The sequence below is a fragment of the Magnolia sinica genome, chromosome 18, assembly GCF_029962835.1.
Source record: "Magnolia sinica isolate HGM2019 chromosome 18, MsV1, whole genome shotgun sequence".
In the NCBI taxonomy this organism is placed as follows: Eukaryota; Viridiplantae; Streptophyta; class Magnoliopsida; order Magnoliales; family Magnoliaceae; genus Magnolia; species Magnolia sinica.
The window spans coordinates 32,331,377-32,344,820 of NC_080590.1; the positions used below are offsets into that span (position 1 = coordinate 32,331,377).

The 13,444-nt window shown below is 38.1% G+C and overlaps 1 protein-coding gene across 1 annotated transcript in view; it reads left to right on the forward strand.

The window, feature by feature from the left end:
* LOC131233331 (myosin-11) overlaps window positions 1-9,843 on the forward strand; it is a 35,861-nt gene extending 26,018 nt beyond the window's left edge. Inside the window, exons 26-39 of the mRNA XM_058230006.1 lie at window positions 5,147-5,261; window positions 5,353-5,397; window positions 5,496-5,579; window positions 5,715-5,885; window positions 5,973-6,128; window positions 6,239-6,445; window positions 6,643-6,783; window positions 7,353-7,423; window positions 7,519-7,618; window positions 7,725-7,781; window positions 8,438-8,494; window positions 8,579-8,659; window positions 8,809-8,891; window positions 9,376-9,843. Of these exons, the coding sequence (XP_058085989.1) occupies window positions 5,147-5,261; window positions 5,353-5,397; window positions 5,496-5,579; window positions 5,715-5,885; window positions 5,973-6,128; window positions 6,239-6,445; window positions 6,643-6,783; window positions 7,353-7,423; window positions 7,519-7,618; window positions 7,725-7,781; window positions 8,438-8,494; window positions 8,579-8,659; window positions 8,809-8,891; window positions 9,376-9,499 (1,492 nt within the window). The 3' untranslated portion in view covers window positions 9,500-9,843. The remainder of the gene's footprint in view (window positions 1-5,146; window positions 5,262-5,352; window positions 5,398-5,495; window positions 5,580-5,714; window positions 5,886-5,972; window positions 6,129-6,238; window positions 6,446-6,642; window positions 6,784-7,352; window positions 7,424-7,518; window positions 7,619-7,724; window positions 7,782-8,437; window positions 8,495-8,578; window positions 8,660-8,808; window positions 8,892-9,375) is intronic.
* Window positions 9,844-13,444: the final 3,601 nt, after the last annotated feature.

Sequence of the window (13,444 nt, forward strand, 5' to 3'; positions counted from 1 at the left end):
ATGCATAAGAATGAGGCTTCACCCTTTACTCAATGCATGGATTACACAAGATTTTGTTCTTTGTTCCTCGAAGACAATGGAAAATCCTTTTCACTACCTACTGATGTGCTTGTCCTTGGTTACTTTGACATCAGCTTACAAGACCTACAAGATAACATATTTCTGGTTTGATACCAAGCATGGCATACATAAGGCTGCCTATTGCATTGGCATTAGGTACGGATGGCATAGACTGCTTCTCGATATCAAATTTGGGACACATTTCTATTCAATTTAGAGTATTTATCGATAAGAGTTTCGATTGGCTTGGAGTTGTGCATTTTGAATCGTTCTACGATCTTATCAATATAAGATGCCTACGACAAACCGAAAGCTTCTTTGAGAGATCTCTTGTGATTTTCACTCCCGAACCCTAGTATAAAGTTTGCCTTACCAAGGTTATTCATTTCCAAATTCGAAGATAGTCATTCCCTTAGTTGAGAGTAGCATTCCCAAATCATTGCAAGTTAATAAATATCATCAACATATAATGATAAACCTTCAAGATCTCTTCACATATGCACAATGATCTTCTTCACACATACGAAATCCAAAAGAAGTAACAGCTTCGTGGAATGTCATGTACCACCGCCTCGGGGATTGTTTCGGCCCGTAGATAGACTTCAAGAGCTTAAAGACTTTATTTGTCCGACATTTCTCAATATATCCACAGGTTGTTCCCTATAAATACCTTCTTATAAATCTCCATTCAAGAAAGCAGTCTTCTCATCCATCTAATATAACTTTAAATCTAGGTATGCTATAATGAGAAAATTCATGCGAATCGACGTAAAGTTAGCCACCAAGGAGAGTTTCTTTATAATCAACACGTTCCACTTGTGAAACTTTTGCTACTAATCAATCCTTATATTTATCAATCGAAACATCTGCCTCTTTTGATCTTGAACACCCACTTATTTGTAATTGCTTTGCAGCCTATTGGAAGATCAAGTAGCTTCCAAACATGATCTTTTCATCGAATCAATTTCTTCATTCATCACAAGAATCCAATCTTTAGAATTTAGGGTGCTAGCTTGTCTTGATACGAATCATGTTCATATTCACTACGATACATCTTCCTTCTATTTCAAAATGTCTTTTAGTAATTTTACCTCGCAAACTTCATTGCAACTCAGGAACACTAGTTGACATGCTCCCACTGTGTTCATGAGTCATGAAAATGCCCCAATGATCAGTTTTTAAGCTATCACCCACTTTTGTGAACTACATCCGGCATCTCATAAAGTTTTATTTCTATTATGAGCTTCTTTCTACTGCAATATTTGTCTTCTACAAGTGTCACATCTCAGGATTCAATTTAATCCATCTTCCATGGTCTTTATATACTGACAGATGCCCTTTCAAATAGATGGGATAGTGAATGAATGTGCACTCAATTGCTCTTTTACCTAACTTGCTTTTGTTTGGAGCGGGATATAAAACATGACCCAATGATCCCCATAAATGTAAATTACCTAATGACGGTCTCTTACCAGTCCACAACTCAAAAAGCATTTTGGGAACCGATTTTGAAGGAACTCTATTTAATACATAAGTATTTGTAAGTAATGCATCTCCCCAAAAGGTAGTTGGTAGATTTGCATGAGCCATCATAAACCTGAGAATATCTAGCAAAGTTCTATTTCTCCTTTCGGCTACACCATTTTTCTTAGGAGTGTACGACATGGTTTACTGATGAGTAATGCATTCATTTTCATAATATGTTTTGAAGATATATCACTGTTTATAATCTGCAATAATTCTTTAGTTACCTTAGAGAATGGTTTTCTAGGCACTTTTCCTGACACACAATATTTGAAAAAGGAGAAATCTACTATTGTCAATGTTCCCAATAATCTATCTCGCATTGGCCTCATCATTCTATCTTTTCCAATATATCCCAATTTGTTATGTTATTTAATAGATTCATATACAACATTAGCATCGGACATACCAACAAAAGATTAATTGTTTAATGTTGATGAAAAGTTATTTACAACATCTAGCTTAAATAAATCTCTAGACAATTTTCCCCTAGCAAGTATTACATTGTTTTTTTTATAATGAAATTTTGTCTTTTACAAAATCTTATATTAAAATTTTCTCAAACCAAACACGTGATAGATACTACATTTTTCTCATCCTATCAGCAAAAAGGAGTGTCTTTAAGTAACAAAGAAGCCCTATTTTAGACTTGGGGCAATATGTGCCAACGCTAATCACGTCCTTCAATGTATTGTTTCCCATATATAGCTTGTGGCTTTTGAGTGGGATAGTCCGAAAGTCCGCAAAATCTTCTTTATCCTTTGTTACATGCCTTGTTGCCCCTGAATCCATAATCTATTAGTTAAAATTTATATCGACTATCAATACCTCTGTGCAAATACAACTGATGGGTGGTGGAAAGTTTACCATTTTACGTTCAGGACAAGTCCTAACCTAATGGCATCACCTTCTATACACAGCATGAACCATCGTCATGTCCTTTGGTGTTCTTCTTATTATCTTTCCTTCGCTACATAAGGTCGATATACATGTCGTTGGGCTTTGAGGTGGGAATATGATTGGTGTCGGTAGTCATTGTTGGTGGCGAGGTGGGCATGGACAGAAACAAGAAGGAATGGGTGGACGATTGGGTGGATTAGATTGACTATTGGGAGCACTCTATCTACCTGATTTCCTAAACCTTTTCCTTGACCAAATATCTTTATTTTGACTTTTAACAGCAAAGACTATACTACTTCCAGACTGAACAACTCTGAATTCGACTTCATGTTTTTAAATAATGGGCTAAATCTTTAAAAGTCCTAATTGCTTCATTGTGATTTAGAATGTCCTTGATGTGGGACCAAGAATCCGGAAAGGATCAAAATATTGCTATAATTTTCTGATTTTCAGTGAAGGCAGCCTTCATTTTGAAATTTTGTCATCATCTGTTTCATCTTTCTAATATGGCCTTTAGTGCATCTAACTGACATTTTGTACGCATCGAATTCCATTTTCATTATTTTGATCTTGGCATTTGATATTTAACATATGACTCAATCAGGGCATCCCATATTTCTCTAGTAGTATCATAAATTTTTTACGAAGGGAACAACTCTTTGCACATGGAGTTAAGCAGGATACTCCTAGCAATTCTGTTATTTTTCTTCCATTTTTTGTATTTCTTTTGAGCAAGCTTCAAAATATCTATCAGAACATCCTCAATTTTTAATCTCTGGTTTCTCCTAACAGTTGTCAGTATATACAACACATTTCTTCATCTAGTAAAATCCTAACAGGCCACCGCCAGTCATTAAAGTTGTTCTCATCAAATTTCTCTCTTTGCAAAATATTGGCCACAATCAATTTAGACTTCGTTGCTTTTGACTATATCAGGCGAGAGAGGATCCTATATTTGTCAATCAGGGAAAACATCCAATTTCTCTCCTTTCAAAATGTTGGCCACAACTGATTTAAACATCATTTCTTGTCACTACATTAGGTGAGAGATGATCCTACATTAGCGAATCGGGAAAAACATCCAATACATATTAATTTTTTCATGTGCAATCATCATCTATGGTCCAAAATTGGCATCACTCAAACAAATTAACACAAGAATCGTGTGGTCATCATCAATCTAACCCAAAAGTTCTTACCTGATTGGGTGTAGCAAAAGCAAGTGAAGCCGAAAGGACGGTAACTGAATCCTTCCATGGCAATAGCCAGGTGACACCAACAATAAACTATTAACATTATAAATCACATCTAGGAATGCATGTAGCGCACAATAAATTTATGCATTTGATGATGTACAAGTGTTACGTCGTTGTGGGCTAGTTTCACTCATTGGCACACACATGTTACAATAGCTGTAAATACATTGCCCAGTGCGTATTCCCATATACTGTTTGTGTGGGGGCAATTGAAATATTTTACCATTTCCTCTCATCAGAATTGTGCCAATCATCGCTCTGACACCACTGTTGGGCACATGCGAAAAGCACAACATATTGCATTAAGTTATTATTATTACAGATAGAGCAATGCGATTACACGATGGAATTGGGGAGCTGAAACACGAAAATCAGTAGCCCACTCAAATCAACCACAAAAAGGAAAGACGAGCCAATTCACTTACCTGATCTAGTGGCGATGATGGTGTATTGACCTCGAGCAAGCAAGAGAGTGGGCCCTCCTATTCTCTCCTTCTCTTCATTGCTACTCCCTCTCTCTCTCTCTCTCTCTCTCTCTCTCTCTCTCTCTCTCTCTCTCTCTCTCTCTCTCTCTCTCTCTCTCTCTCTCTCTCTCTACTGCGTATCCATAAGCGAAGGGAGGGGGGCAGTTGGGTAGGGCGGTGGAGAGAGGCGATGGGGCAGGGGTGCCCCACCTGCTGGAAGGTGTTGGTGGGGCCCCACTAGGGGTTGCCCGCCCCCCGTTGACACTTGTCAACACGCATGTCCAACAAACTACTCTTTCCTTGAACTTTTCCCAAGCATCATCCCTCTATAGGATAGTGATATCCATTGTCCTAGGATGAAAATTTATGTAGATCTTTGTGAGACTGGGAGTATCAGTTATCAATTCTGCGAGACTGATTTCTTCCTGTTGATGAATAAGTCTTCCCCCTCAAAGAGATTCTTAAAGGTACTATTGTATATTTAATTACTTTTAGTCCGTGGCATACTTTTACATTTGTTATATTATTTGGGGAATTGTTATCAATATCAACCCTGATTTATAGTGGCAACCTCTTTGTTCTACTTTTATTATTCAATAGTACAAAGTTGTTTTACCAAGCGTAGAATGAAAATGCGCTGCTATCAAAGAGGATTGGTGTGATTTAGTGTTAATTTATTTCATATACATATTATGAATATTATGAAATATCAACATGTCATTATGTTAGGTTCCCAGATCTACTATGACTGGCATATCTGTCGTCTCTCATACTGACACACATATCCATTTAAAATTAAGTTTGTTGATGTCTTAGACTCAATCAGACCATCTTGTTATCCATTGTTGACAATTTACAGATCTTTACATTTGCAAGTGGTAAGTGCCATGCTTCTCTATTTCATCTAGTTTAGTTGATGGGATATTTATGCTTCGCAACCAGGCTTGAAGAGAAGCTTACGAACTTAGAGTCAGAAAATCAAGTCATTCGCCAGCAGTCTCTATCCATGGCACCCAATCCCAAGTTTCTCTCGGGACGCTCTAAATCGAACATTCATGTGAGTCTATCAGATCTTCCTGATGATCTCTGATTAACAAAATTTCACCTTACCAATGTTTTACACAGATCTTGTGTCTATTCATTGTCAGAGTCAGAGCGGTCATGTTATTAGTGTCGATACAAAGATGGCAGCAGTAAGTGGATACTTTTTTTCCACCTGATTACATGTGTATATTCTTCGAGGAATTGTTCTTTCACTTTCATATGCTGACCATCTGTGAAAATGTCGTAGGATTCACAAAGTGCTGCAATGACACCAAGAGAACTTTCTGAAGTAGAGGAGAAACCACAGAAATCACTCAATGAGAAACAGCAGGTATTCATTTCAGGTCACCTTAACTTGACTGAGCTTACCATTGGTTATATTTCATTTTATTTCATTCTAAAAGCTTGCTTCATGCAACTGACTTAAAGAGCTCCTGATTGATTTGCTGCTGGTTTCTACTTTCAGGAGAATCAAGACTTACTAATTAGGTGTATTTCACAACACCTCGGCTTCTCAGGCAAGAGACCGATTGCTGCTTGTGTTATTTACAAGTGCCTTCTCCAATGGAGATCATTTGAAGTAGAGCGCACCAGTGTCTTTGACCGGATTATTCAGACGATTGGTCATGCTATCGAGGTTTGAACTGTGATATTCTGCACTATGATCTCATGGTATTTTTATATGCAGCACACCATTCTGAACTTTAATCCCCATAACTTGAAGACCCAGGAGAACAATGACATCTTAGCCTATTGGCTGTCGAATGCATCCACTTTGCTGTTGCTACTCCAACGCACACTAAAAGCAAGCGGGGCAGCTGGCATGGCTCCACAACGCCGTCGATCATCATCAGCAACACTATTTGGGAGGATGACTCAAGTAAGAAACATTTTTTCTTTGCAGTTTTTTGTAGTCAGTATGTTTCTTAAATCAAATTTTATGGTTTTGATGAATTATCAGTTCTCAACTGGCTATATAATGGTTTTTAGAGTTTCCGTGGAGCCCCTCAAGGTGTCGACCTTTCTTTCATGAATGGTGGATTGGTTGGTGGAATGGATACCTTGCTCCAAGTTGAAGCCAAATACCCTGCTTTACTGTTTAAACAACAGCTAACTGCATATGTAGAAAAGATATATGGAATGATCCGGGACAATCTCAAGAAAGAGATTTCTCCTTTGCTTGGGTTGTGTATCCAGGTATTCCTATTCCTTTACTTCATACACTTAGATTTGCTTTTACTTTTCATATCGTTTTTTTTTTTCCCAGAAAAGAATGGGAAAATAATCAAATGATAGTGAAGTCCATGTTATGTCAGCTTGGTTGGATTCATAATATTGCCTCCAGTTTAGTGATCTGTTTGGAATAATTTCGGCGTATGGGACTAAACATGTAGGCACCGAGAACATCTAGAGCAAGTTTGGTGAAGGGTTCTCGTTCAGTTGCAAATGCCGCAGCTCAACAAGCACTGATTGCTCACTGGCAAGGGATCGTGAAGAGCCTAGGACTTTTCTTGGATACATTGAAAGCAAATTATGTGAGTGAAATCTTCGTTGGGTTTTCTCATTTCTTCACCTGTTGTCTGATTTTCGGAGTTGAAAGCATGGTTGAGATCATTGTTTTAGGGCCGTTTGGATGTACCCAAAATGCAAATGGTGGCATTTTTGGGAGATGCCCAGAATAAGGATAGTGAGAGATTTCCACTGTTTGGCTGCAGCTGTCACTTGAGACAAGTTTTCACTGGACGTGGGTTTTCATAAAAATTGAGTAAATTGCTAGTGTCCATGTGGTTCGGTGGAATGCGACTGTCCATTCCAGAAAAACTGCTCTCTACTCCACATGCCTACTGCAAATGTACTCCAACAGAAAAAAACACAATGGTTCGTGGCCAATATTTCAGGAGAGAGCATGTTCACATCTTAGGACCTGCTCATTACATGGCCCAAATGTCGTGCATGTGTTACGCTGGCACATGTGCTTCCTCTCAAATGTATGCTCTTGCGGTGCACTTCAGGAAAATGATTCCAGAAGGTGTCATCCAAACACAAAAGTTACTACATCCATGGACACCCCATTTACGACCCTTTTTATGTATTCTCTTCTCAGGTGCCCCCATTTTTGGTTCGTAAGATTTTCACACAGATATTTTCCTTCATCAATGTACAGCTATTCAACAGGTATGGGGATACACTTTTGTTTTTGTTAGAAAGGAATGAGGTGTTGTGCAAAGTACTCAATGTTGTTGCTTACAGCCATGTTTCTTTCTTTTCAGTCTTCTATTGAGGCGAGAGTGTTGCTCGTTTAGTAATGGTGAATACGTCAAATCAGGATTGGCTGAACTAGAACATTGGTGCTATAATGCAACGGATGAGGTGCTTTAATATTATTATTATTATTATTATTACTATTTTGGCTGTCCCAATTATGAATGGTTCCTCTATTTAAAATCCCTGAATAAACAAACAAACAAAAATGCAGTATGCGGGGTCAGCTTGGGATGAGCTCAAGCATATCAGACAGGCTATAGGATTCCTGGTAATTATCCTTCACTTCTTCTAACACAGGTTATTGAATTTGTTAGCTTAAACAAGCAAGAGTTGGGAAAGAAAAAGCAATGAAATCCACCTGTCATTTTCCATCTGATTCAGTTGATAGTGTTCGTAATATAGGAACTATAGGATCCTAACGCAACAGGACGTTCAGTGACTTGATGTGCTACTCCATACAAGTGGGGCCCATGGTTCAGTTCTCTTAGACCATTGATCTGATGGGCCTTGATATGGACAGGGGATGCCACAATAAGATCCTAAACCTTCAGTCTAGCCTAAAGAAAGATGAAGAAAAAAAAAAAACACAACAACAGATTGGACAGGGATCCCCTATCCACGGCAGAGCATAATAGATACCAAATTGTGGACCCTTGTTGTATGGACTGGGTATCCTCACTATATACACCCGATGCATCAGATCCCCATAATTTCTTCCACAACAAGAAATCAGGATGTCTGATAACATCAATTACGGTACTACCCAACTACCGATGCTTGTATTTTCGTCACAACAAACAACCTAAATCTAAATGCTAGCTAAAGCATGATTAGAGGTGGAGAGAAACCATGCTCAAACTCACTGGTGCAGGACTGAAAGATCCCAATTCGAGAATTTATTGATATAGTTTGTTGTCTGATCAGGTCATACATCAAAAGCCAAAGAAGACGTTGGATGAAATAAGCCACGACCTTTGTCCTGTAAGTGATGCTTTGAGTTCCTGGGTTCTTTGTTCTACATACAATTCCTTTGAATTTCAACAAGCTTTACTTCTCCATCCTCAGGTGCTCAGTATACAACAGCTGTATCGGATCAGTACAATGTACTGGGATGACAAGTACGGCACACATAGTGTGTCCTCGGATGTAAGTTATATTGGATGCCATTACTCTCAAACTAGGTTTGGATCATCATCATCATTGCTCTCACTATTAAACTGCTTATGATCATTTGAGTCAATGGTAGAATGAGAGCATCTGATCATGGTTACTTTGTGCTATGGAATCCCTTCTAGGTTATATCAAGCATGAGGGTATTGATGACTGAAGACTCAAACAACGCCGTGAGCAATTCTTTCCTGTTGGATGATGACTCGAGGTAAAAATGTTTTCACCCATTAGATTATATTACTCAGTTATATCCAATCTAATTATCAAGCATTCTTACTCTGTAGACATGACACACATTTAGGTGATCCAGACGATTATCTGGTGGGCTCTATGTGGATGGGATGTGTGACAATCATCACAATGGCTTGACAATCCTGCCACCAGTTGGAGGATATTGAGGATTACAAATGAATTGTTAGGAAAAATCCCAACAAATGGTCGACATTTAATGGGAAAAAGTCCTCCCATCTGCACTTGGATTAAACAATTGAAGTTATCTTGCGGGTAAGATCCATCCACCGTAGTGTGGAATTGACGAAGAGTCCGGATCATGTACATGTGTGCCACGTGTAGAGATATAGTGATTGGTAGGTGACTTGGAAATATGCCATTAAGACTGTAGTCCAGTCCATATTCTTTTAAGGCTTATTGAAGTTCTAGTCAATGCTCACTTACATTCTCTTGTGGTGCAGCATACCATTTTCGGTTGATGACATATCAAAGTCAATGGAGAAGATTGACATTGCTGACATTGACCCACCACCACTCATTCGTGAGAACTCGGGCTTTGTGTTCTTACTGCCACGTGCTGATTAACTCATTTTCCCAATGCCCTTGCGGATTTCCTCTCTCTTAGTGGCATATGTTTTTGATTACCTGTTAGAATCGATTTTAGGGTCCCCACTCACTTTTGACTTTTGATAACCTTACAAAGTTGCTCGTCTTTTTCACCTTGGATTAAGGTTGTTCCTTGGCTTCCCCTGGCAACATCTTTTCTGGTGCCTCCAATGGGAATGCCCCACCAAGTGAGATAACTTCAATTGCAGGATCGACCTTCTCCCATCCCCTTTGTATAATTCATTGTTTTGGTGATGGGATTTTGAAGATAAGACATCCTCTGTGAGCTCCAACATCAAAGCAAAATGTTGCAGCCGTTTTTTTTTTTCGCCAGTATAATTCTTTTGGATGTAAGATTTACAGAACCATTCTAGCTGTTGGATTATTTTCCTTAAGTTGTAATTCATTTTCCTCCAGTTTAGTTGAATACGTATTCCAACCGGAATTCATTTGAAACGCTGTATTGCCTGATACAAATCATACTGATTTCATAGGTTTGTAAATTTTCAAGTAGATGGATATTCATATTAGTGTTAATCTCTGCTAGATCTGCTAAACTTATTTCAATTGAATGTGGGTTTATGACGTTGTCTGGCTTGGACAAAAATATGAGATTTCTGTACAAAAATGTGATGCTGCATTGCAGGAAGATTCTTACCAAGGTGCCACTCCCATTTTGAACTCACACTTTGAACCTGTGCTCCCACTCCCGCTTTGAAGTTGCTAATCAGTGTTTTCAGTAGCACTCGTAGTGTAGTGTACAACGTAAGCTACGTAGCGTAGCTAAAACCTACACAGCGTATGCAAGTAGCGTAAGCTACATGGCATGTAGCATAAGCTATAGCACATGTAGCAGAGCGTAGCATGTCGCGCAGGTAGTGTACGCTACCAAAAACCTTCTTTTTTTAGTGTTTCTTCTATGTTAGTTAAACACCTATTTTAAAATGGTGGTGACTCATCCGTGTCACATTTGGCACTACATTAGATCAATTCGAACCATCCAAATTGTGGTCCATATCATGGATAGAGCATGTAGATCAATCCAGACCATCCAAATTATGGTCCATATTGTGAATTTGTGATGTTTCAATAAATAAATAAAAGGAGGTCACACTAAGAGATGTCTAAAGGCAAGGAGACAGAGAGATTTTACATGGAAATATGTGGTTGATGTTCCAAATTCGCAGTCAAGAGGTCCCGGGCATTATGCATTTTGAAAATTTTATCATATTTTTCTATTATTTTAATTAAAAAACATTAAGCATCATGCGGCTCACACTACACGCTATAGAAGGCCGAACACTAGGCTATATGCTTCATGCCATTTAAAACATCGTTGCTAATATTTTGAAATGGTGAGTTATTTGATACTCTGGTTGCATACAATGTTTTAAATATCGTTATCGTGTAATGTATTTCACCCTTGGGATATAGATACATATCGAGTATCGCATAGGATATATCGGTTGCATCGTGTAAGGTATCGTTGTTATTGTTGGGAAACATGAGAACATTGGGAAATTGGTCGATTTTTTCAATGAAACTCCAAGAATTATTGAAAAAGACATCAATACATACTTAGAAATCAATACATTAAAAAAAAAAAAATTGCACATAATAAGGGTTTTCTTTGTATGGGGTCCTAATACATGCACTGTCCAATTGAACTTATGCAAGTATATTCAAAGTCTATTCATATAATTTATAAACATAAGAAGACATATATGAAAATAGAAGCAATACATTCAAAAGAAAAAGAAGAATTAATAGATTAGGTTACATACATATTTGATTTTGTGTTTTTGATAGAAAGATTGCAACTAATTTGCAAGAAATTGAGAAATTTCGATTTTTTTCTAATTTTCCACAACTTAGCCTATCTCTCTCAAATCTCAAAATCGAAGCTCCAAATCTATGATTTTTCATTGAAAACTGGAAGAATCATAGAGTTGTAATAATTTCACACTGATTTAACGTGATTTATAACAAAAAAATGGACTGAAAATTGAAAATTGCTCACCAGATCGAATACATAGGATATATTGGCACTACTTGTACGTTTCGTATGCACAGGTGGGATACAAGATATATCGGCTAATATTGTCGATATTTAAAACACTGATTGCATATGACACTTGCTACATAATTAGAGCTGGTCAGGATTCAACCCAATCCGACGGATCCAACCCGATCGAACCGGTCGGATCCACTCCAACCCGAACCAAAGGCTAGGATTGGGTCGGATCGAGTAGGCCCACTCAGATCCAACCGCACAATGAGTCGAGTTCGGGTCAATGGTCAATCTAAACCGATCCGATCCGGTCGGGTCCTATAAAGAGTATTTTTACTCTCTCTTTTAAAAAAAAAAAAAAAAAAAACTTTTTTACTACCCGTCTCTAACCGAACGAAAACCTAACCCGTCCACGGCACGGCTCAATCTAAGATAACTAGATAAGAGCATAAAGGCAGGCAAAATAAGCCGCTTCTAAATCGGGAGTTATTTGATACTCTAACTGTGTGCGTTTTAATAGGCAGGCACTTTAAACTGTAGGAAGTGGAATACACTTACTCAAACAAAACCGGTGTTACGTCCAAAAATCAGATTGATTTCATCCTCCAAAACTCTAATTCTTGGACACTTGTTTCTTGAAATAATACTGTTGAAAAAATTTTAAACCGTCCAATAGATGTCCACAAATCTGATAGTGGTATAACAAAAAAAGGATAATTTTGGTTTATTCTAAACTTGATTACATTAAATTAGAATGTTTAATTTGATTTACTTGTATGCGAAAAATACAATTTCTAAGTAATTTATAAGTGCATGTGTATCATTCAACACACACCGTCAGAGTATCAAAGTTTCTCTTTTGAATTCGGATAAGGATGACGCAAGACTCATCGGATTTTTTTTCTTTAAAAAGAAATGAAAAGAAGGGAGCGGATTAGGTGCAGCCTAGGTCTCATCCAAGACGGTGTTGTCCTTACCGTGGGCCCACATTGATGTATTTATTATATATCCACGCCATCCATCCGTTTTTTAAGATCATTTTAGTTCATTAACGAAAAGAAGAAGAAGATCCAAATTTCAGGTAGACCATACTATAGCCTAATCCTAAATCCTACCCTTAATCCTAAACCCTACCCTAACCGGATCCGAACCGTACCCAATCCAATCCGACTCGTTTTCCTGACTGAGTCAGACTCGGTTTAAGTCAGGCCAACAGGGCATCGGACCAGATTGAGTCAGCTGACCAGGACTCGGTACCGGATCGGATCGAGTTCCGGTCTGTAACTTGAAAAATTCGGAACGAGCTGAGGTGGACCCAATCTTATCCGACTTGACTCGATGCCCAAGGGCTTAGTAACATGATAAGCATTGAGAAATGTTACATGTGGCATATATTAACTTATATTAAACTGACAAAATTGCAGAACCCACCGTCACTAAGTTACCATCCCAAATTTAGATTGGTTCAACAACCCTAACCTAATGGACACTTGTTTATTGAAATAAGACCATTGGATACTTTCCATTTGTAACTGTCCAATGAATGTCCACCAATCTAATAGTTGGATAATCAAATAAGCATAATTTTTGGTACATGATACATCTAGACTGGTACCCATAGTTTGGACGGTTTAATTTGAATTGCTTGTATGCAATGTATGCAAATTCCTCTTTGTATCATCTTCACACTGTGCCACATTATCAATGTTTTACTCTTGTGAAATAAATGCTTCCCTGCTCCAGCACCCAAATTCACTATCCCTTTCTAAGGTCCAGCAAAATAGCAGTAGAATCTGTTCAGTTTCCGTTTCCACGCTTCGATGTGGACAATGTTGTAATGCTCTTTTGCACATTTAGGACCTAAGTTGTTTTGTTTTAGATAACTCTGTCTCAGCTTGTAATTTGACTTGTGT